The sequence below is a fragment of the Harpia harpyja genome, chromosome 1 (assembly GCF_026419915.1).
Source record: "Harpia harpyja isolate bHarHar1 chromosome 1, bHarHar1 primary haplotype, whole genome shotgun sequence".
In the NCBI taxonomy this organism is placed as follows: Eukaryota; Metazoa; Chordata; class Aves; order Accipitriformes; family Accipitridae; genus Harpia; species Harpia harpyja.
This window is the reverse complement of record NC_068940.1, coordinates 69017587-69039589: the sequence shown is the minus strand read 5'-3', so window position 1 is coordinate 69039589 and position 22003 is coordinate 69017587. Positions and strand designations below refer to the sequence as shown.

General features: G+C 36.0%; 1 protein-coding gene across 3 annotated transcripts in view; it reads right to left on the bottom strand.

Annotated features, from left to right (window-relative positions):
- The window catches only part of TBC1D5 (TBC1 domain family member 5), a 328358-nt gene that overhangs the window by 139343 nt on the left and 167012 nt on the right, over positions 1-22003 (bottom strand). For all 3 annotated transcript variants that reach the window (XM_052798675.1, XM_052798656.1, XM_052798664.1), the window contains 5 exons: positions 12779-12887; positions 10856-10945; positions 10678-10749; positions 7807-7874; positions 1575-1677 (listed from right to left, as the gene is read on the bottom strand). In XM_052798675.1, the coding sequence (XP_052654635.1) occupies positions 1575-1677; positions 7807-7874; positions 10678-10749; positions 10856-10945; positions 12779-12887 (442 nt within the window). The remainder of the gene's footprint in view (positions 1-1574; positions 1678-7806; positions 7875-10677; positions 10750-10855; positions 10946-12778; positions 12888-22003) is intronic.

The window sequence follows — 22003 nt, the reverse complement described above, 5'->3', positions numbered from 1 at the left end:
AATTCAATAAAATCCCATAACTATTAACAATATGGTCTATGTTAAACGGGGTGTCACCTAGTAGAAAATAATAGCTTTAACAGCTTGTGATGAAACTCAGGGCTTTTTTTTTTAAATTTGATCTGGCTAAATATTCCATCCTTATGCAGAAAGGTATTATTTCTTTGTAAGGAATCAAGAGGATTTTAAATATGAGCAGAGGGTAATTAAGTCCTTTTAAGACATATCAAAGAGTAAAATAATACTTCTTATTCAATAAATGATAGACTAAATTAGCTGGAATGTGTTCTTCCATTTTCCCATCATCAGTACTCTGGCCTATATTCACTAGAAAGGGGAGGCTGAATACTGCCAAAGTGTTTTCTTTAGCAGTGCCCTTCAAAATACAGCTCACTAATCTCATTTTTTCTTGTTCTCATGCAAGACTATTCCTTGCTCACAGTCTGTCAAACATGAGAAATAACCAGCTGATAGAGATTTCATATGTTTGATAACTATAAATTTGATTTTTGATATATTTTGTAAGACAGTTCTTCAGAAGTAACTGTTCCTTCAACTCATATGTGTCGTTTTTTTCGAGAAACGCCACTAATTTCCTGGCTTGAGGACAGGGTGGTCATAGACCATGCATGAAAGCATACAGTGTCTTATAAAAATCTTCACATTTACTGAACCTCTGTATTTTTGTCATGAAAAAATTTCTGCCTACCTAAAGTTTGCTGCTCTACAGTTTATCCTTTGTCCACGCACATAGAGTATCCCTTAGTTTGTCAGTCTCTACTCACTCTACAGTTAATAGCCTGAAGAAACAAATAAAATACACTTGCGTTGATACTCTGCATACTGGTCTTGCTATATTAATTTAGTATCAAGCTTGTACTCACTTCAAAACCTTCATAACAAATGTTAAATTAATTTAGCCTGCATTCATATAGATGCACAGTTAGTACAGCTTTAAGGCTCTTTTTACCATTTTATCAAAAATGGTTTGAGCAGGCTCTCCTTTAGGTAACACTATAAAAGTGGTATTTGTAGCACCCTTATCCTTCAGTCAAGAGCATGTGTCAGCTGCATTATATTTGGATGCTACAGGGTTAGATAAAGGATCTATTTGCTAACATACCGCATGGCTTTAGCATTTTGAGGAAGAACTTAAAATATTACATAAAACTTAAAATAGTAAACTTTGCCTAAATTTCAGAAGTCACTATTTATGGTTTTTGTTTATTCAGCACCATTTTTAATCCTGCTGCATACTTTCTTTCTTTATCTAAGCAGAGAAAGCCCTTCTTTTTATTTTCTTTCTTAACCAACACTGAAGAAAAAGATGTTTATAAAGAAATTTGAAGTTAGATAACTTAGCAACCTTAAAGAAAACAATTTGAGGGACTCTCTTATGAGGAAAAAGCATATGTTATTCAATGAGCTTACTTTTCTTACTATCCAGTTGACAAGCCGCTCTTTGATTACTTTAGCATTGTGATACAACTTCAGATACAAAAGAACCATGTTATTGTCAAACTGTATAGAAAATGTTGAGTCAATGAATGCCACCTGTACAGTATTTTCATTACCTGTTTATAAAGTAACTGCTCATTTTCTCTGGCATAGCAGAACAGAACATCTGTAAGAATTTTCCTCACATTTTCTTGCTGGAAGTACTGCATTTCAGGAAAGCTGAAAATGAAGAAATACAGCAAAATTAAACAATATAGCGCACAGAATCTCAATCGCTGGTCTTCTAGAAACGGTTTTAGGTAGGACAGCACCTCCCTTAGCTGCTTTCCCACCGCTCTGCAAGAATAAGAACACTTCTAAAGACTTGTTACATTTGTTTTGCAACCGAAATTCTGAATCATGTTCTTTAATATACATCAGTCCGCTACGTAGACATGATGATATCACCAGTTATATTTAAATAAGTAATCCCTTTTAATATTATGAAAACTAGAGATCTGCAAGAATGAAATACAATGGCAGATTGTTTTAATCATCAGCTTCTTACAAACAGCCAATCCACTAAAAATGAATGACTTGGAGAATCTAATCAAAATAAAATGATGTACCATATGAGTATGTTCCTGCCTAAACAATCAGGTTCCTTTGCTCCTCCATGTCATGAAAACAGTTGAATTGAAGCAGAATGAAAGAAGACAGAATGAGAGGCAATGGCTGAAGCAAAGATCTACCCTCTCCTTCCTGTTATCTATTGATTAATTTGATTCAGGTACTGGAAAAATAAGCACTGAAGATCAAATCTCCATAGAGGAAAAACATACTTTATATGACATGCTCCCATTTTTTTAATCTGTGTTAGGTTGGCAACTGTAACTGGATCATCAGTCTGTCCTGCAGTTTCACGAACAGTGCTTATCCCTGCTCTTCATTTTTCTCAAGACACAAGTTGGGCAAAGGAAGAGTACAAGAGCTACAATATGTTAAGGAAGTTTGTAAAATTTCCAGTTCTAAACTGGAGTAAAATGGAAGAAAGAAGAGTATGTCAGAAGAAGCATATACACAAGGGTTCAAAATTTCAAGAACATTTTAAAAATTATTAGCATTTTAATGACAAGATTATTAAAATATCTCATAATTGACATGAAAACCAGTATCCTAAGCTCCAATGTATCTTACTGGCATCTTTTGTGATGCAACATAATTAGGCATTCCACCGTCTTTAGTAGCTGTCTCAAATAAACTTTACAGGTATGAAACCATTTGATACTCTGGCAGTGCAAATATCCTTTAAATGAAACAGTATGATGTGGACCTAGTGTGAGAGTAAGTGAAAAAAGTTTCTGGGAAAATCCTGTTATCTGTGTATAATCCAGGAAAATGTAAATATTTACAATCTGTAACTATTCTGAAGCAACTCTCACCTGTGCATCCTGCTCCTTGACTGTTGGTGGTAGGAAATAAAGTGGTTATGCAGGACGTACTGTAATGAGTAAGTGCACAAACAAAAGTGTTTTCATGCTTACTGAAGAAGTCACTGGATGGCAAAAAATGTTTCATAAAGCAACCACTCCAAACCACATCCAGCTATATGGAACAATAACAAATAAAACAAAAAATCTGGAAAAGTAGAATACTAAAAAGAAAGGAAAAGGTAAAGCTGGACAAAGGAAAACAGAAGGGTACTTAAAAAGACAACAATGCTAGGCCTCAGGCTAGATTGCTGAAATAAAGGCTACAGTATTGTCAGTTTGTAAATGAAATCACAGGGATTGCAGATAAGTTTTCCTCAAGCAAATTTTGTTTTTCCTGCTTCCCAGGTCTGAGCTAGGATGCTAAACTTCAGACCAGTTATATTAAGGCTGTTGTAAAGCCTGTCACAGGGAAACAATATAGGGAATTATAATAAATTACTTCAGATAAAACTGTTAGCATTAATAATTACTGTAGTCATCTCACAGAGGTGGTGACAGGTAAGCACCGAAACGTAACTAATTAAGGCTAGAAAGGTGCTTTGAAATCCTTGGATGAAGGACCTGAATCAAAAGCCAAGGCAGAGAAGACACCGTGGCTTAAACACAGCAATGCTGAAGCCCTGAGAAAGGCATTGGGATGAGGGGTGTAACGTTTTCCTGGCACCTGGTGGGGGTAATGGTAGACCAACATTTGGAAACTTGTATGCACTTGTACTAATCATATTACTGTAAAGGAAGGACACAGCTGAGACCAAAAGTGCATTACAGCAGATGGCAATCGACATAATTTAGGGGTTTGAAGAGATTATTTCTGAAGGACTGTTATTCAGGCCTGCCCTATGAAGTTTAGGAAAAGAAGACTAACAAAGAAAACTCAAAAATACACAGAGATATCTGTGAGGATCTAGTAATACCAGAGATTGTGACAGAAAGGATAATAACGAACTCAGGAATAAGCTGGCTGAAGTATTAATTATAGTAAATGTAAATACAAGAGATCATGAGGGAACTATCAGTTCAGGATGGATTTTTATGCAGAATGTCATTTTATGATTAAGGCACTGTTTTAGAAATACAGTATCCTCAAATCAGGCACGGTAAGAATACTTTTCATGAACAGTAGAATATTACATTTAATTACATTTCTGAGAAAGACTGCATAAGGACATGGGAATTTTGCTCGCCTTTTTTACAACTGCTACAATTAAACAATGGCACATTGAAGTCCCTGCTTTCTGAAAGTGAAGACCAGCATGAGTCAGTTATCATCTTTTAAAAGATTCCTCTAGCCCATTTAGGGGCCCCTACACCAGAGGCAGCCAGACTTTGACACAGAAGGCGGCTGGCAACCAAATAAAAGGATGCACAAATACTTTATGAAACAAATTTGGTGGTAGACAGAAATGAGGCTCTTAACCACAGCCACGGAGTGACCATCTTTTCCTTCATGTACAGATTCCATCCCCTGCCATTCCCCAACTCTGTTACTCAGCTGGAATGGGGAAAGCTACTAAACCAGAAAAAATGGAAGATGCTCTCACAACTGCAAAGGTTTGGTAAAGAATAATAATAACTGCCCCCCCGTTGCTCACTTTTGTTTTGAAAAGGAATAAACTGGTGTATAAAGGTAGCTCTCCCTTCCAGTAGTCCTCCTCTTACACAGAAACTGGGTTTTGTCTCCTGTGTTCATACTGAATGGATTGCTTTTCTTCCCATTTCTTCTATATGCTTAGGAAGGATGTAGCTGCCTAATGGCTTCTCCACTACCTTTTTTATGCGTGGGGGTTTTTTTTATTTGGGAGATGGAGAGTTTGAAACAGCAGCACCCACCACTACTCATCTTCACGCAGCTTCCATTGTCCTAAACTGTAATTTTTACTCCTGAAGCAGAAATTAGGTAGACCAATATATAAAAATACTACTACAAAAGAAAGGAAATCCACTTGATTAGTCTACTGGGAAGGCCCCCTAAGCATTTTGTTTTCTTAAAATACTGGAAAGAGAAAGAGGGTAATCAAATCTAGCCATTTACAATCCTAGATGTACAAGGTGATGCCAGCAAGTAGACTGGTACTGATTTTGGTTTGACTGGTAGCTAGATGCCCTTTCATCTGCCGATCTGCTGATTTCCATTTCTGCAGAATATTTTTAAAAATTCTTCTTTATCACTTACCTTCTTAATCACTACAAAATAAATCAGCATTGTCCCTTGGTACATCTTTTGAATGACAGTATTAATCATTGCATTCTTAAGTCTGTTATGAGTTACTATGGTGCTAGTTCACACACACCTTCCTTTCTTAGTAGAATAATAGAATGCAGTATTATAGTCATAACTTGGTTGGTACTGCTATCTACATTTAAAGTAAGGCTTTTACTTGGATTATAGTAAACCTCCCTTACCCTCCATCCACCCTCATTTTCAAAAGCTTCTCACTTGAGACAGAAAGAGGTGGTGTTTGGTTCCAGCTCAAAAGTACACGTTTCTAGACAGCTGAAGGAAAATCCATTCTGAAACTCTCAACTACCATAAAAAATGTCAGGTGATTAATTAGAAATGTTGATCACTAATGAGTTAGGACTAACTTAACAAAATCCTTCTCTACTTCCCTTGTAAATATTGGAAGTTCTTACTATGCAACAGGCAAAAAATTATATTTAGACATTATGGCTTGGATTACTCTCACCTGACTTTAGGTGACTACAGTTTAGTTAGGTACAGGTGAGCTAGAAGCCTTTTATAATTACAGAATTACAGAAGATTCTCTACACCATGATTCATCAGACCTATATTAGACATTAACTTTAGGAAGAGATGATTTGTGCCCTCGAATTCTTCAGGCACATAGTCTGTAAAGAATGAGTAGTCCAGTTGTGAGCATCTATGTTTCACAAATCTAATTATTAGGTGAGATAAGGATTCACAAAATGCATATGAACACACACACACACACAAACTTTATCACAGTTCCCTTTAGGTAACAGAATTCTGAAATTTAAAACAATTTAAACCAATACCAATTTTAAAAGCATATTTCTACCCACTTCTCCCATCTATTATTACTACACTTCAGAGAATTCTAATAAAAACATAATAGAGGAAATTTTTTACTGCTTTGATAGATGGGACTCTGGTTTGCTACTCTCTGTGCAGTTAGCGTCACTCTCCACAGCATTATTTACTTGATGCTGTTGGATGATGGAGTACTGAACTCAATGACAAAGAATATAAAAATGTTCATTAAATAAGAAACAGAAGCTAGAAGGTAATGACTATGGTAACTAAACATAATACTCAATTATTTTAACCTTGAATAAAAAGCATTGTAAATTAATGACAAATTTTTAAATTGTAACTCCAGGAATTTATTTAAAGAATGAAAATTAAAAGGACAACATTAAAGAGAGGGTACTTACATTCCAAAGCCAAGGAATGTAGAACTTTCTGCTTCTTACACTAATGATAGTTTACAAACAGATACATATGTATACATAAAATGCACACTATGTTTTACAATTAGGCAAACAACAGGTGTACACATAAATGCATGTAGTTTATCAAATAAATTCATGTTACTTTGACAAATTTTGCTCCTTCATTGTTTGCCTTATTTTGATATTGATGACACATAATGTATGCTGCTAATGTTTCAAGTAGACATTATTTTCTATAAATACATAAATGGAAATTTCTTTAGTCACTATTACTGATATTAGTGAATATTAGTCACTCTGCCATTTGCCAGAGTGACAGCCTGGACTTTGTCTACATATATATATATATACACATATATATATATTTTTAAGTAACAGTCTTACATCCAACATAACCTCCGTACAACTTTTCATTCTCCAATTATAGTTTAGATACGTATATATTTTAATCTTAGAACATCCTGAACTGCTTCCTTTAACAAACAAAAAATACCATCTGCTGTGAGAATGCACATGAAAGCATACTCAGATTTTAATTATACATCTCATGGCAAAATGCATTCAAGAATGGGTCTAGGGATGGACATATAAAATACTGCAAAACCAGACAGCAATGATTTCTTCTGCATGACTTTGTTTCTGTAAATGAAAATGTGTGAGCTTGGGATTTGTAACATCTATGACTATCATCACTTTTTTCAAGTTATAAGGGAAAATATTTGCAATACAGTAAAATTTCACATTGTAGCAAACCACTAATTGAATTTAATTAGATTTATACATCAGTCAATGCTTCCACTCTGAAAAGAAATGTTTTCAGGAACTGAGTGTTCTAACTCAAACAAGTTCCTAAACAGGAATGACCTAAGGGCCAAGAAGATGAAAACATAATCACAGTAATATTAGGACAAATTTTAAAAGGCATATGTGACAAATAACACTAGAAAAGTGATAAATAAAAAGAGAAATGCTTAACTTCTCTAGATGAATGACATTTCCCTTACTAATTACAAACTGCTTTTTTAAATTATTGATTAAATAAGTGTTAAGAATTAAAGAAAGTCATCTGTTCAATCTTGTATTATGATCATAATTTAGTCAAAAGACCTTTCAGTTTCTTTTACTGCCTCTTTGCTTCATACGGAAAACTCTACTTTAAATTTCATATAGTAATACATTTCCTAATATCTTAATTTAGAAGAGCTTTTCTTCAATGATACCAATAAATCTCCAGGGTTTAATGTTTAACTCCATTTTCTTGTTTTTCACTCCAAGAAAGCTGTATTTTTATATATTTAATATATGTTTCTACACATTTGTGTACAACAATCCCGACTTTTCCACTAACCGAAATCAAGAAAACACAATATAATGTATACCACATAAAAATGCAGAACCTAAATTTATATACATATATATATTTCTTTAAAGATCTACATACGTTCTTGTCACATCTTGTTCAATCATTGCTCGAAGCTCTTTATCCTGGAAAAATTTATTCCAAAGGCTCTGAAAGAAGGAAAAATAATTGCATGAAAAAGAGACTTCTACTAATTCTTAAGACTTATATACTACGTCAGCAAAGTACTGTACAAATATTAACTAATTAATCCTCAACATTCCTGGTAGATAGGTATATCAATATTTTATAGGTGAAAAAGAACGTTGGTGACCAGCCCAACTGAGAAAGTCAATTTAGATCAGAGATAAAAACGTTTGGGTTCCTGGATCCTTGTTCTAGGCTCATTCCATTTGCTCACTGGATAGCTGCAGGTCTATGAGTTACTTGTAAAGGGTCTAGCAAGAATATTTAGAAAGGTAGAGTAAATTCAAACTTACCAGAACCAGCAGCTCAACTGAAAAAAATTCAGTAGTTCACTCACAGAAAAAGGTCTGTATCACCATACTGTACTACATTTCTCCTATGAGTGTATGGACTCTAACTGGAAGCTGCTATAACTTCCAGACTGAGAAATTGTTTGGAAGTAAGCTAGTTTGTCTTAGTGGAGGCAAAATCGAACAAGTAATGTATGATGATCAAATACCTATTATGAAAATGTCATCATTCTAATGGTACACATACACAGTGCAGATCAAGACTGGCCATTCTAAAAAAGTTCATATATGGAAAAGCAGGGTATTTAAAGCTCACTGTCACCTCAAAAAAAAAAAAAATTAAATAAAAGAGTCTGAAGTAGGTTTAGCTGCTTCTATATCTGTGCTGATGACCATTTCCATTCTGTTTCTTTGGTTTTCATGCCTTGTTTACCAATACTTTGCAAAACTAACCTGAAAGAAGTCAGCAAATGTTGTTTGTATGCTCCAGAAAAAGTATTGTAAAGCCTATTCATTATTGTAAAGGGATGGTAGCTTAGCAATATTGATCAAAATACAGAAGGAACAAAATCTATAGCAGTCTTTTCATGCAGGTTAGTTTTCAGATAGCAGCAGCACCAGTGAATGAAATACCATACAAAAAGTGGCTACAATACTTCCAGAATTTCTTGCTCCCCTGTAAGCAACTCATTGCCACGGTGGATTATACTCCACAGAAAAAAAAAAGAGAAAGTAAATTAATGTTATCTAGCAGAAAGAAGGTAAAATAACAAAAAAGAAAAAGTTAATTAGCTCCTATATTTGTGTTACAACCTATGAAAAAAACCCCAAACTTTAGAAGTATTTATATCCTTGGCAATGTCTTACATAAAACTAGTAACTTTTTAACTCGCAGCTCTTTTCATGCAGCTAGATCCCATTTTGAAACCCCCCTGCCCCTGCTCCCACCCCAGTCTATCAGAGCAAAGGATGAAGGAAACAGAAACTGCACTGTGAAAAAGAAGCAAAACCCCAGGACACGGAAAGGGTAAAACATTAAGTCACTGCAGAGGCTCAAAGGCACTTTGCTGTTCACTCCTATGCCTGATTTTGGCCTGTGGCTTTGTTTTATAGATTAATCCCCTGCCACATACTCTGACATGTTAACCTTTGTCTTCTGTCTCCTAAAGACATCATAGGCAGAAAGAAGGTTGTGCCACTGTGTATAACCACAAACTACAGCAGAAACACTTTAAATCTTTTACATTTGACACAACTTTCTGTCCGGCTGGATGCAAGAATGGTTTGATGGCATGCACAGTCATGCTGGCTGCAGAGCCACCAACGTGCCTATGATTAATACTTCCATGTTTCAGCAAGCAAATCTCACTTTCCTTCTACGTTAAATATGAAGCAGAGTACCACACTAAATACAAACAAGATATGGGCTTCCGTTTGTGACCAAAATGGAGGTACAAGTAGTGCCACCAAAGATATCTGTGACAGTCTTTCCAGGTGTAAATCTCTTAAATGCAGCCGAACAAATTATTTTCATGGTATTATTTTATTTTGAAAATTTGATAAAAAGGTATTTTCAAAAATGGTAACATAATTAAGAGAAAAGCTTAAGGACATGTGCTGTAAAATACTTAAAAGCTTTTCAGGTATAAAAAAATGCAGTAGAAAAACAGTAAAAAAAAAAAAAAAAGTTGCCCCAACTTAAGCTCCCAAATCTACATGCAAGCCCTCCTCAAAGTGTCATGCCTTCAAAAATACCAAGCTACTAGGAGGTCCTATTAATTTCAATGAGAGTTGGTTGCTCTGCACTTAATGACAGTCAGGCCAAATACTTTTACCACATTTTCACTATTTCTTTAAAATCTGGATCTTTCATTTTGCAGCTGACTGCCTTCTGATTAGAAAAGAAACTTTTGGTTTTTTTAACTATAAAGAAAAAGAATTAAAAACCTCGGAAGAAATGCCTATCTTGCAGCCTGAATGTACTCCACACATTAACTCAGCACGTATATAACTCAGACATACAACAATTCTATTTTTGCTGGAGAAAAACTTCCAAGGCTGAACAGTCTTCCAGAGGAGGGTTCTTCAGTATTTGCTGTTAACAGCATTCCCTTCATATTGACTGTTTAAATGCTCCTTCAGCTAGACCCATTTTATGTATAAAATGAAAACACACAGTGATAAAAAAGCATATCAGTTAAAGAAAGGATATGTTGTGAAACTGGACTTACAGTCCAGCACTGATTTTTTGTTCATCACAGCCTTCCCTGCAATAAGACCTGAAAAATCAGAATATTAACCTGGAAATAAGCATTTCTGGTTATTCAGCAGAGCCTGCGAACACAGGTCAGTTTGGAAATTTAGGAGGGAGATTTTAGCACCTGCCGTTTTGCCTTCTTCAGCAAGGACTCACTTGTGTCAGTAAGGTGATGAGAATTTTAGTAGCACGTGTTGATAGAACCAAGGGTCAACTTACCCCCTCGTCCTGAGAGAGTGGGTTGTTGATTATCAGATCTTGCTGCCCTGCTTTCCGAGGGTTTGTAATGTGCTGGGTAAAAACAGAAAAAAAAAATCAAATCCTCTTCTGTTATACTATAAGTATTAATATCTATGTCAAAGCATGAGAGTAGAGAACCTATTTTGTACGAACTTACAATTTCTTTGATCTTAGTGTAAGAAGTTCTTAAGTCTGAAGTGGTTTTAATCCATTGACTTCTGTCTTGGGGTAGAACCTCCAGAAATAACTATGAACAAAACAAAATAAATCCATTAAGTTTCATCAGTTTAACATAGTTTTTCATATAAATTCTACCAGACAGCATAAACCACCTCAGAAAGGATGAGCAAGTACTCAACACATAAGAAGAAAGCAAAGACCTATAAAATACTCCTGGCTTTAGCAGTTTCCAGTCAATAAATAGGGAGGTAGAAACAAAGCAGTTCTATGGTACAAAATAAAGCATTAAAAACAACTGAAGCCACAAACTCAAGCTTTGTAAACTGTCACAACTTCAGTAAAGTTAATTGAGACTTCCAAGGCAGAAACAAAATGCACAGAGATTAAAATAAATATACAAACTTGAAGCTATTTACATAACACTGATGAGCTAATGCAACATGCTTAAAACCAAATATGAATGCAGAGCAGAAATTGAGCACTCAGAGATATACTCTACCTAAGAAATGTGGAAAGGGAAAATCTTAATCTATAGAAAAGAAACATGTTCTAGAATTCTGCCAGACAGTTAAAAGAGGCAATTTTGCAAAAAGTCCTTGAGAATGCCTACAACTCATTTCTTTCACATTTCTGTTTAAAAAGGCTTAGAAAGAAACATCTACTGGAAAATACTATTTAATTGCATATAAAGTAAGGAAAAAACAGAGTATTTCCTTGCTTTTTAAATGTTTTTATTTACACATTATAAACTGTTAAGAAACAGTAAAGTGACAAACAAAAATCATTCCCAAATTACTAAAAATACTTAAATATTTCAGAACTTAACAAAAACATAGGTAATATTTTTAAAACAGGCAGTCTAAACAAGAGCCCTAACCCATACTGGGACATGCAAATAAAACCAGTCTTATTTCTAAGATAAAACCACTCCTTGATGAATTAGCGGACAGTGAGGGACTTGATGGTTTTCTTAGTTCAGGGTTTTGAGTTATGACCTCCTAATTTAGAGGCTCAAGAAGCAGCAGACTGGTAAACAATGCTTGTGGCATATATTCATCTGGCCTCCTGAAGAAAGTATTTTCATTAACTTTAAATTTATTCAATGCTACACACATTTCAAATTTCAAATTTCTTTCATTCATATACAAAGAGTATTTTCATTTTCTTTTTATATGTCTTTGTGCCAAAGTGAAGCTTGAGAAATTCCAAGTGAGGTCATTTAAATTATCAGTGCTAACATACAGCAACTCTACTAAGGAAAATGTTCTCTACCGTCATAGTTAGTGCAGAACAGAAGACCTGATGCCAGTGCAACAAAATTCTTTTGGACTTTATATAGCATCTCAGTATTACTTTGCTTTCTTTCTCCTCTTCTTCCCCTGCAACTTTAAAAAATAGAGTAAGAGCCCCCTGAGGACCTGTTGTGTTTTAAGATTGGAGGACCTGGCTTCCCCCTCTATCCAGTCATTACAAGAGGGACTGGTCTTCATTTTCTCATTTCAGTGGGAAAAGCTGCTAGCAGAAGCATCAGACTGATTTTAAAGGAGTCCCAAGTTCCACAAAACATAAATTGTGAGACAAACTTCCTTTTATTTCCAATGCATGACTTCATTGCACAGACTGAGAGGAGAGCTGGCTGTGTGGCACTCAATTCTAAACACACCACCCAGCACAAAGATATTCTTTCCTAGGAATCTTTTGCTATCACCCGCAATTCAGCTTTAAGGCAACTCAATATGATTAGCAAATGTCCTATGAATTATAAAAATGAGTAGGAAAACATTGGGATGAAGTGTCTCGGAAAATTCATGATTCTTTGCATCAATAATCTTCCAGCGCATCAGGTAATGTGTTGATATATTGCAACCACAAACTGTAAATAAATATTTTCTCTTCTTACCTTCCAGCAAACACTACGGAACCTGCTGCTTCTCAGCTGCCCATTAATCCCCTTCAGCCGTATAGTTGCCAAGTAATTGTTGTTTACAAATAGTTCTTCCCATTCTTTACTGCATGCAAAAGCAAAAGGAATGAACATTTAAACAAAAAAAAGCCTTAGCTGATTTAAGGACTATATGACACTACACAATTTTGGATAAGCAGAGAAAAGGAACTTTTTTTTAATGTATATATTTAGTTGTGTACCATTTCTAAACGCATGGCTGTCTTTTTGGACACATTTCTTCTTTGGATTTAATGAATATGTAGATCGCTATAATTATGCCAGCTACTGAAATTCATAATGTCTATGGAGGCTATTCCATTTCCTCTAAAATGTTGGTACTGCAGTTCAGTGAATAAACAAGAAAAATGAATATTAATATAAGCACATTCATGTTTCAGCTGTAGACAAAGAAGTACCTATTCCAAAAATATGCAACAGAAAAGTATACTGTTGACTGTATTAGCTCCTCACATGACATATTTGCTTAAATGAACCTTCTTTTCTTCTTAATGTCAAGCTGGGCAGTTAAGCATAATAGAAGATGACTTTCTTTAACATTTAGTGCTATTTACTATTGAAATCACTCCTACTTCTTTCTACATGATCAGTTTTAAAATTTTAACAGGTGCTAGCAAATTCAAAAAAAACATCAAAAAATTAAAAAGCCTCACTGTATAAACTGTTAAAGGCAAGCTTGAGTACCTTGCAGTACCTATGGCTGACTAGATAAACAACCTAAATATGCCTCCCAGGCATGCAGGCACCAGGGGCCTAACACCTGTGCCTCATTAATATACAAGTAAATCTGCTCTACTGGGAAACAATTGGAAATTAATTGTCCCAAACCATCTACTGAGTTTGAATAAAAGAATTAAATCTATATTTCCTGCACCTTCTACTGAAACGAATCTCAAGAACAGTATAAGCCATCTGATGGTCTTAGTAGCCCAAAACTTGCTCACAGATTTCTGCAACCACTCTAAAATCCAAAGGGTAATTTCAGTGGAAAGAGCTGGGTTATGTGCAAGGAAATGTGTTTCAGAATTATTTTCAATGCATGTCCTTAAGGTGAACATCTCCTTCTCCCACTGTCACATGGGAGACTGTTACTTCTCCATGGGAGACCAAATGAAACCAGAAAGAGGGAAACAGCTATTGTGACTCCAGGGTAAGATCTCACCAGATTTCCTTTGCTAAGGAGGGTCACAGAGTGGGTTATACTAAATACCAACAAAGTCTGGTTTTGCAAACTGCCCTAAATCTATCCAAGCTGAAGTTAGATAGTTTCCAGCCTTTTAAGCTGAGTTGTGAGTGGAACTTTCTTTTAAACCTTGTTTTAGATAAAACTTGTTCCGTTTCAGAACAGAATTATATGATACAGTTGCTGGGAATAGTTGGGGAACGGACTTGGTGAGCCAGGAAATTATGGTCCTGTTCCTTTGAGACGGGAGTGAGCTCATGATCCACGCTAGGACCAGAAGTGTTGTGTTTGTGAATGCATCACCCTTCAGGTGGGATCATTTTCTAAAAAAATAGGGTGTTTACTTCTGGGCCTTGATCATTAATTACTTTGAAAAGCGAAGGTACTCTGGATAAGAGCAAAGATGACTAAAGCAGTGTTAGCCTGCAGGGGTAAGGGCTGCTTTCGCTTCTGCCAACTGCCAGTATTCCCAGGTGACCCAGATAGCAGCCAGTAACTCCAATGGTGTGGGGCAGCTTCTTTCCCTCCTGCCACGTCCCCTACTCTCTAAGTCGGAAAGACTATCTGGTCATCTCACTGGCTCCCTATCTCCCATACAACCTCACCTTCTGCAGCAAGCTGCCTACGATTGTTTTCCACGATTCTGTCTCCTTTAAATACAACGTATGGTATATAGCAGACACAGCTTGAGAAAAATCTGGCCCTTTCTTTCACAGTCATTTATACTCAGTAACTACAGTATATTATGCCTATCTAAATAACCCTCCTGTTTCTATCATGTATAATATTCTTCGTTTGCCATTGTAAATTTTGTAGCATCATTGGCCATTGTAACTACTGCCAAGCTGCCTCCCTAAGGCAGCGATGCTTCAAGAGTGACACATTCCCCTGTGCACACAACAGGTCAGACTCTGAAGCTATTCGCATTGTTCTGCAAGTGGATGACATTCCCACAACGCCTTTGAAAATGCCGGTATGTCAGCTGAGTTAGCAAAAGGTTTCAACCAGTGTAACCGTGAATAGAAAGAACAGAGAGGAAAGAAACTCTTCAGGTTTTTTTTTTCACCAACTGCTGGGAGTGATTGCTACACAGTAAGAAAGTAATTTCAACACTTCTTAAATTGTATTAGTTCAGATACTATGCTTTTTCTTTTTTTTTTTTTAAATTTGTAATGCAATTCCAAATACGTTTTGAATAAAATTACATTTAAAACAGCCAAAAGAAATTTGGCAAGATCATATCTCCTCTGCATCCCCCCTTGGCTACTGGGATCACTAAAAAGAAAAGTTATAAGCAACTGAAAAAAAAAAAGATTTGGAAGCTGGAATCTGCTTCAGTTTTAGTAAGGCTGAATGGTATCTAAAATCCTTTCTGAACAGCATTCACTAATTCATTTCTCAAGTATTCTGAATGAAGGCTAATAAATTAAGCCTTACAATTCTAGAGACTTTTTCAATAATGGTAACACTGTGTAGTATCAACAAGCTATCAGTTCTAAAAGGATAATTTTTAAAATGATATAGCCTTATTCTGTAAACTAATATCTATGAGCCTTGTTAACCCAGGCTTGCAGAAAACTCATCGGTCAAAGTGAAATGAGCAATGAAGATTGGAACTGAAGTCTACCACATCCCATTTGCTTCACTGAAGTGAAAGACTTCAAGAGCCAGTTGGAACCACTTAAACTATGAATAAGCACATGCAATTGTTTTTAATCAAACTAGAAAATTAAATGCATAATCATGTGTTAATACCACCTTTAGGTTGTACAAATAAAACAAAGGCAGATGCCAATGATAATGTTTTCTGGTTGTTTTGTACATATTTTTATTTTCATATTCTTATTTAAATATCCTGTCTAATATAGTACCATACATATTGTAAAGTCTTCATAATATAAGACCTGCACGAGGAAAAAGTAATTGGATTAATGTTTCTATAAGAAACTTAATTTCACATGCTGTGTCTATGCAGTAACCATCCATGTAAAATATTTATTGGCATGAGTTAGGGACAACTGCATTACTTCAAAGTGGGAAAAGTGCTCAATATGTATGAATGAAAAAGCAAGCAAATCAATGGAAGGGATGAAGGTTGCAGGATCGTTCTGCAAGGTTTGTTCTTAGTTCTCATCTGTTCCTTTCCATCTTTTGAAACATGCATTTATGTCATAACTACAAGACTTTGAATCTGTCTGCAAAAGAATTTTATACTGGGGTCCGCTCTGATAGACACACTTTCTTGCTTATAAGAAATAAGGTTGTGGATCTGATGCTTATTAACACAATCACCAACATCACATTTTCACACATAAAAGTCCAAAGATTTGGAAGAGAAATGTCTCTCTCTGTCAACACACTGTAAGGAAGTGAGCACAAAGAGCAGGACTTTACATCAGAAAGTCTAAGTAAAATTTTACATGCACTTAAATCCTATTTTTGAAAAGGTATTTAAATCCCTAAGCTCTAGCATCTTAGTAAAAGACACTGGAATGCCACTATTGCCCAGCTATAGAGGAGCAAGCAACGATAAACTCTTTAAGAATGAATGACACCAACAATGTAACAAGATGCCTGGAACATAATTCTGGAATTCAAATAGTAGTTCCCAGAGTTTTACTGAGGCAACACTGAGCTGTGGCAGTGTTGGGGAGAGGTAACAAAGACTTTCTTCCACTGATAGCCAGTAGTGGAACATCAGCCTCTAGCTCTTTTGCTAAATTTTGATCAATGCATTGAGCACAGATACGCAGAAGAATGCAATGGTAGCCCACCTAAGCTCATTACAAAATAAATACTCTGTTCAGAAGAGGAAGAAATAGAAATGAGGAGGAGTGGTATAGCACAGACAGTAATCACTGCTAGTTAACTTCTGCATTTACCAATTTGCAGGATAAAGCTGCTCGTGTACAAATGCAGATCCTTCCAAAGTTTAAAGCTAGTGTAAGAAGCATTTTTGTACTATGATGTTCAGACAATACCAAACTCTGTGGAAGACACTAAAACCCACAGAAATGTAAAAATGTGACTAGCTGGATCAAACTACAATCTACGTCACTGAAAAAGGGCAAAGATTCAGTTCTGGGACTGCAGGGGCTCAGACCTACCAGCTAAATATTATTGTTCATAATTACTTCGCTTTCATTTGAAACTGTGGATAACAAAGAAACCAGTATCTATCATGTCATTAGACAGTGTGTATCCTTATTTTGTCTCATGCATTTTTAAAATATTCTATGCCAAGTTTCAAAATCCCTTTTTTTGTGTCCATGATGAAAGAAGACCAATTTAATATTTACAACAACATTTAGATAACAAAGAATATTTCTCAGTTCATGGAAGAATACTGCAATACTATTGAAAGGTGTGAACGTTTGCATACATATTTAAGATTTTGATCTAAATCTCAAGCTTATTCCACCCTCTAGACCAATACTGAAGGATAAAATGGATAGTCTCATAGAGATCCAAAGAAAACTCTTGAGCAGTGCTGCTAGTATTGGCAAAATCATCTTAAAACAAAATGGTGTGCATGCTCCCAGAAAAGCCAATTTCACTTTTTTATACTGTTTTTAGTTCATCTTCAAAATGTGCTTTTTAAAATGTTGAGACCCAAACTTAGCTCCCCAGAGGCACTCAATGAAGCAAAAGGCTACTGAGCAGGCCGTCAGAAAGAAAACAAATTCTTGAATTATTGTGTCATATGTTTTGCAATATGAGGTCTTTATTGATAGGAACATCAATAAGTGAATGTAGTATCTATATTTAAATAGAGGCAACAGTTCTTTTCAAACTTACTGCATAAATCCAAGAAACATGCATAGTTTGTATTATTTATTATGCCATAAAATCAGCAGTTGAGAAAAAAGTGAGGCAACAGCCAGGAATGTAATAAAAACAGAGTTAATTCTATAAAAACAGGAGGGAAAACAATTGAAAGGTAGTATCAAGTAATAAGCAGTAAGTTTCTAAAACAAAACCATTTCTGAAACACATGGATTTTTATTTGCTACCCTGAAAATCCACTTGACAGCCTTAATGTGAAGGCTTATCAATCTGCTTGGAAAATATATGTATTTTCCTCTGTTTCTCAAACTCCTGCCTCAGGATACGAGGCAGAGTTAACAGCCATGTTAAGTGCGAACATGCTTGGCTGCGCTTCTGGGAGGCTCAACATTCAAAGGCCAGATTTTTCTATAAACAGTTCAGGTTTCATCCACTTTTGGCTGACATACAGTTAAAAAGGTTTGCATGAAGAAAGGTAAAATCACTTTCTGAAGGTAAACATTCCAGCAAAAAATTAAGGTTATTACCTAGACATGCTATTTAAGCTACCAGCATGTGTGTAGTACAGTTCAGGGAACTGAAATAAGGCTGCATTGGCAGCAGGACGCTTTGCCAGCACCTCTCCTAACAGCACTGGATCTGACACAGAACCCTGAGATACCTTTCTCCATACTCCAAATTGTCCACTTCGCCTTGGTGGCTCTCAGCCAAAGAGCCAGGCTTGGCCCTGGGAGAGCACTTTACTTCCAACCTGGTAATTGTTTAGCTTTTGTAGAAGAATTCTTGTTACAGCCACTTCAAAGTCATAATTTCATCAGCTCCTTCTCCTCTACTCATTACTTTATGCACACTTTTACAAAATGGTGAAACGAAACATAGATATTATGTTCAATTATTTTTATTTTTGTATTGTAACTGATTTGCCAGTTGCAGAGTCAAGGCTTTCTAGTTTAAATCCCCCCAACACCTCTGAAATCCTTTGCATGTACATGTAGAACATTTACTTTCTAGTTCTCCAGATTAGAGTTCCCTTCTGCTATTTTACCCTTCTGCTAATTCATACCCATAGCTAACCAGAGCTCTGTGAACTTTGTGTGTTCACATGCATGCAGCCTTGTTATACGAATAGACATGCATTCTTTAAGAGGAAAGGTAAGAGCTTCCTGTAGTACATAACAGAAGTTAAAAGCTACAGCTCTACAAATCATCAAACTAAAAAATGGATGTAATAAGGAGAGGGGAGATACCTTTTGCAGGAATATGCCCCCAAATGTGTCTGCTTACTCACACCTGACTAGCTAGAACAGGTCTAGAACTGGCATAGTCATGACAATATTTAAAAATAAGCACCCAATTTCAAAACTCGGATGATTTTATGATGTGCAGGTTGACAAATGCAAAATCCTGTTTAATATTGTTAATTCCATCTTAACTTTGTAAATCCACCCATTTTGCATGCAATGACATAAGAAAATGAGTAAGTGATTTCATGATATAACTTTAATCTCTTGAACTGACGAGGTTTTATTACCATCATTAAAAACCATGTAGTCTCACTAAAAGCAAGTCTTTGCTCTTTAGATTTATTTCAGTTGTACATTATTTTGAGAAACCTTTTGTTTTCAAGCTTCTTTGGATTAAAAACTGTAATTCCTCAAACCTGCCATCTTGCATTCAAGTTTTACATACAGTTCTAGGTCACGGTGGTTTTGTTTTTTTTTAAACCAAAATGAAATCACTGATCAGATATATTTTGAGCAGAGTGTAGGAAAATCAAGATATATGGTTTAACCTTCAGTAGTTCTGTTAAGAAGGTGTAGTACACAACTCTTCCATTTAAAATCCCACTGAGCTAGTGGGAGCACTGAGGTAGTACTCAGCAAAGAACTGATCATCTCCGGGTTCTCTTGCTGTTAAACTCAGCCAACAACTCACTCCCTGTTCTGTGGCAAATGTTCTTGCTTTTACGTCACTGCGCATCTCATGGACTAGAAGCTAATGCCAGCATGATTAAGACCTTAAGAAGTGTACTTTAGCATCAAGAAGGATACAATGCCATTCACTTGTCAGTGTTGTGTTCCTGCAAAGACAATGCGAGTTCTGAGTTTTAAATGAATGACAATGATCAAGTTCACTGCATTACTTAGACACACTGACCTTCAGAACTTTTAATAAATATTTCAAATTCATTATTGCCAGATTTTGTGTTAGAAGGAAGAATTGTGAAAGGTTTGGGGGCCAAAATGAAAATCACAAGAGCAATTCCATTGCGTTCCTTTCTTTTCTGTCAAGTTTACTAAGGGACTAATGGTGCTTACAAAAAAGGAAAATCTTCATTTACAAAAAAAAAAAAGAACAAAATACTTCTGAAATTTTTCCAACCTGATTATTTCTCACCTCACATGGCATGCTGCTCATGCTATTTAGCTTAGCACTGAATTTTTGCTTAGAAATTAATGTTTTTCACTAATACAGCCCTTCTTTCTTCTGCTTTTGCCACAGGTGTCACCTCCTTCTCATTATAACAAATTAATTCCATTTTTAGGATTTTGAATAATAGGGTTTGCAGTTCTCCTTGTTGAACTTCACGAAGCTCCTGTCAGCCCATTTCTCCAGCCTGTCAAGGTCTCTCTGGATGGCAGCAAAACCATCTGCTGTATAAGACACCCCCCTCAGCTTTGCGTCACCTGCAAAGTTGCTGAAGGTACACTCTGCCCCATCATCAAAATCATTAATGAAGATGTTAAACACGACTGGACCTAATATTGACACCTGAGGTACACCGTTAATGACCAGCTGCCTTGACTTCGTGCCACTGACCGCAACCCTCTGAGCCAGTTTTCAACCCACTTCACTGTGCTTATCCAGCCCATACATCAACAGCTTGTCTGTGAGGATCTTATGGCAGACAATGTCAAAGGCGTTCCTGAAGTCCAGGTAGACAACATCTACTACTCTGCCCTCATCTACCAGGCCAGTCTTTTCATCGTAGAAGGTTATCAGGTTGGTCAAGCATCACTTCCTCTTGGTGCATCCATGCTGACTACTCCTAAGGAACCTTCTTGTCCTTCATGTGCCTGGCAACGGTTCCCAGGATTAGCTGCTTCATCACCTTCCCAGGGATCAAGGTAAGGTTGACTGACCCAGTTCCCTGGGTCCTCCTTCTTAACATTCTTGAAGACAGGAGTGACATTTGCTTCCCTGCAGTCCTCAATCACCTCTCCCAACTGACATGATAGTTCAAAGATTATTGAGACTGGAAAAGTAAAGGAAATCCATAATGAAAAACACTTCAAATATTAGTAGGGGAAAATATAGCATCAGCTGAATATGGTGTCAGTGGTATACATGCTAATTTTCACATACAACAGAATAAATTAAGAGTAAACCAAAATTTTCACTTTCTTTCCATGGATGTTAGAAAGAAACTACCATTCTTCCTTCCATGGCTTCTCTTCGTGTACTAAGTCTTTTCTTTTTGCTACCAATCTCTCAAGAAGCATTCTGCCAATAAAAGATGTTGGTACTCAATTTTTCCTTTCTGATTCTCTGTTGAAAGCATCTCAAGCTTTAAGTAAATTTGTTAAATTTGCTTTTCCCTATTTTCTAAGGGATTACACTGCATAAAAACAGAAAGCAAGCCTATATTACCATTTCTACCTCTTTAGAAAGTAACATAATTTTCACAGGAAAAGTTCAAAACATCCACAATTTGTTGAAATGTTTGGATCTTAGAAAAAGCACACTGTATATAGAGTTTCAGTTCCTTAATGACAACTTATTCTTCCTTGTGTTACGACATCCTTTGCAAATTCCTTAGGACAACAGGCAAGGAATGCAGAGTGGATCAGCTGTGGAAGGAAGAAGTCAATAAAAGTTGGATAAGATGGAGCTGAAAATTATGTGAAAGTCCTTGAACAGGAAAAGAAAGGAAAGTAATTTTGAAAGAATTCAGAGAAAACCGGAAATCTTCTAAGATCTCAGTAGGTGTGACAGTGATCTTGGATTTGGGGAAAAAAGCCGTTGGAGGAAACCTGTGATCAGCGCAAAGAGTCACCTTGTCTTGCTGGAAATATGAGATTTGCAAGATGGAATTGCTAACATCTTCACAAATAGGGACAAAATGAGTACTGGCACAGACTACCACATCCAGAGAAAGATTATAAGAACGTAATCTTTCAGAAGAATCACAA